Source organism: Mya arenaria, chromosome 12, assembly GCF_026914265.1.
Source record: "Mya arenaria isolate MELC-2E11 chromosome 12, ASM2691426v1".
Classification (NCBI taxonomy): domain Eukaryota; kingdom Metazoa; phylum Mollusca; class Bivalvia; order Myida; family Myidae; genus Mya; species Mya arenaria.
The window spans coordinates 44,040,666-44,044,080 of NC_069133.1; the positions used below are offsets into that span (position 1 = coordinate 44,040,666).

At 36.2% G+C, this 3,415-nt stretch overlaps 1 protein-coding gene across 1 annotated transcript; it reads right to left on the reverse strand.

The window, feature by feature from the left end:
* Window positions 1-1,253: 1,253 nt before the first annotated feature.
* LOC128210423 (probable G-protein coupled receptor 21) lies at window positions 1,254-3,112 on the reverse strand. The gene is made up of 2 exons (XM_052914777.1): window positions 2,441-3,112; window positions 1,254-1,899 (listed from the first exon to the last, which is right to left on the reverse strand). Exons 1-2 carry the CDS (start codon window positions 3,110-3,112, stop codon window positions 1,462-1,464), a joined length of 1,110 nt encoding a protein of 369 aa, XP_052770737.1. The 3' UTR covers window positions 1,254-1,461.
* Between the last annotated feature and the right edge of the window lie 303 nt (window positions 3,113-3,415).

A 3,415-nucleotide genomic window follows, 5' to 3' on the forward strand; every position in this document is an offset into this window, starting at 1 on the left:
CGCTAATTCTTATTTATCTGTACACAGATCATATACATTTTTTTTGTCTTGATCATTATAGTCAAATGAGTTACACATGATAATGCATTCCTTTTTTGTTCAACCTATATTCGGCGCCTTTAAAAGCCGTTTGCGAAATCGCTCTTTTAACTCGTACTTGAAAGCTGACTAGCATAACGCGCATAAATCACATCGCTCATGCTTTTTTTGTCACTTAAAAAAGAAGATAAGTAGCCCGGACCTACACGTGCCCATTCAAATAGCGATATACAATTTAAGTGCAACCCTGGAAATGCCTCTAGCATCGCATGGGATCTCAAAAAATCAAATTTAAAGATGCACTCTTACTCCCAAATAAGATTTACATCAATTAATAATATTGTTTTAATATCTCTAAAAAGATGAATAAATGTCAAAATATGAAGGATACCAAGTTTAATTTGAAAGAAATGAGCATAAAACACAGTGTTTCTACCTTATGGGACTACAGCAGACTACAGTAAATCTTTAAGCATTCACCAATCATTTAATATTTGTTGCGCTTTCTGCTTTTAAATTCACGGTTATAAACTTGGTATCAGTAGTAAATATTTTCCGTAAATGCATTATTTAGTAAGTAGTTTAATGTTTATCATTCAAAATCTATGTTTGTTATACATGTGTATGTATTGATTTTGAATAAGAGTGTCACTTTAATAATCCTGAACGACCAATAAATAAATAAATATACCCTGAACGAAGTAGTGGTCGTGTAAACGTCAGTAGAGGTAAACGTTACCATAACGGGTAAGTGTCCTTCTTTTTGAGCGCTGCGTCGCCCAGGTATACATACATTGTAAATCACCAATTTCAGTTAAAGATAGAAGTCGCTCACGTTAGCTAACGATAGAAAACTACTTTGTTTTGTATTTCTGTTGTATTGAAGCGTATTCCACAGCCAAATCGCAATTGATAATTGCAAAAACCTTTACTGAGAGCAGAATTAAACCGCAATGTGCTCGATGGAAGTTGTTAAAGAAAGTATAATTAGGCTACAAGTACAAATTTAAAGACATATTTCGTAAGTGCCTTTTAAACACTGTTTCAACTTTGGCATGCACCTATGTAATGAATACGAGGCATAAAAGAGGGACTACTAACTAAGTCACCTCAAAAGGATTCAATAATCGAACCAATTAAACAGGACGGAAATGATTTTGATCACGTATCAAATCTTAAAATGAAATTAATTGTTGATTTCCTTTGTATAACATATGGAGTTTCGTTTTATTGATAACATTATGGGCACATGCATTCAGGTTTTGAAAGATAACACACCGAGAAACAGAAGCATAGATATACATTTGTTTAAGATAAATGTGCTGAAATTATTCAATAAACGATTTACATAATATTACTTAATACATCATGCACTTTGTTTAAGGATACATGAATAAAAAGTACTCTTATCATATTGTCATTTTACATGATAACAGTTTCCTTCACTGATCTATCTGTTTGTGGTGATGCACCAGAAACTGACGTTTCCATGTATCTTTGCCTCATCTTCTGGACAGAACGCTGTTTGTATCGTGAATACGTCGATTCCCCAACGGTGCTAAAATCTTCCGTCGACTTATCGGTAGTTTCCGTTTGTAATTTAACCTGAAAACCACATGCAAACTTCTTAGCCGCGCGACGGAACTTCCGGTTCATGGCGCCGTAAATTAGACAGTTCAAGAAACTGTTGCTAAGTGCCAGCCACGTCACGGTGAAGTCTAGGTGAATGTTTATACTTATCTTCTCGGCTACAATGATAAGAGTGGTCAAAGTCCAAGGTGAAATCGCCACAAAGAAGCCCGCCGTTATTGCCGCTAGATACTTTGATGTCCTTATGTTAGCAGACACCATCCTTCCATGCTGAAATAGATTTCAAAAGTCAGAACGACAGCTGTCAGAAAAGTACAAAATGCATTATCAACGGAAGGAGGTACAATACGCAGACATTGACGAAAACTATAAATGAATCTCCCACCCCAGATAAGTAGATCCAAATATTTGGCTTTGCTGGAAATCCTTTTGATGGCAACAGACAAAGATATAAAGTACCCGTATAGAACTTTTTCTTTCAATACGCACATAATTATTTTAGCGAAAAAATGGTCATTTGTTTTTACTATATTCTATTTAAGTTAATGATAAAGTATACCTCGGTTCTACAAAAATCCTAAAATCGAATCTATCTACACTCTCTGAAACATGCATGTGTATGTTTATTTATATACAAATTTCGTTCTAGATATTGGTTGATTCAAAAGTTTCAAAAAGAATTTTTTTGCGTGCATGCTTTTTACACTTGATAACGAACTTGAAGAGCTCATTTCGGAACAAGTTTAACGGGATGTGTACGAATACAAAACAATATTTATGTTCGGCAACTACTTAATCAGAAATGACATACCTTGTCAGCCCCAGAGATTGTCAGCATCTTTCTTTTGCAAGCCGTTCGGTAGATGGACATGTAACTGAACACAAATAGAAAGGCGGGCAAGAAATAGAAAATGCTGATTACAGACAATGTAACTTTTTCGTTTTCATAAAATGGTTCACAGTTTATTCCAAACTCATCGTAGTAATATTGCCCTCCGGCAAAAATGACGAAGGAATAACAGGTAAAAACCACTATCCACGTTGAAATTATAAGCTTAAGGAAGCGTTCGGAGCTCATGTAGCTATTGTACCATCGCAAATGAACGATGCAATACCGGTCCACCGCAATCAGCACCATGTTGAGAGATGACTCGTGGAAAAGCGCAGAGATTAGGAGAGCTTCAATGCGGCAAAATACATCTCCGAACGGCCAGCAGTGGTAGAGCGAAGGGTATATAGAGGACGGGCAGACGAGCAAGCCGATGCCGAGGTCCGAGCAACTAAGTGACGTCATCATGTATCTCACACGTTTCATAAAAAAACGCTTTGACAGAGGATGGTTGAACACGACGATGCAGCAGACGTTGCCAACAATAATGAGCGTCATGACGACCACAATTATGAAACATTTAAACTTGTCCGGCCCTGTAGATTCGTGCAGGTTTCCAGTGCATGTCATATTTTGTCGCAATACTCCGTACATGTTGTTGTTTGTCTTTTGTGCTTTTTTGCTATTATTTTATCAATATTGTCTTAATTCAAACTAATAATCGATTTATATTGTATGATTGCCAATTAAGGAGCCCGACTGCGATTGTATCTAATTTAATATCCTGGTCTTCATAGTATTGATGCATAAGTGTTTCCGCGAATTTAAATCATAACCGGAATATGCTATGTATAACAGATGCATGCTCTTAAGCTATGTTTCGAAGGAGGAATTGATGCCTTAGCAATATTTAAGTTATAAACGGAGTTGGTACTTATTTTTTGCTCAGTATAGACA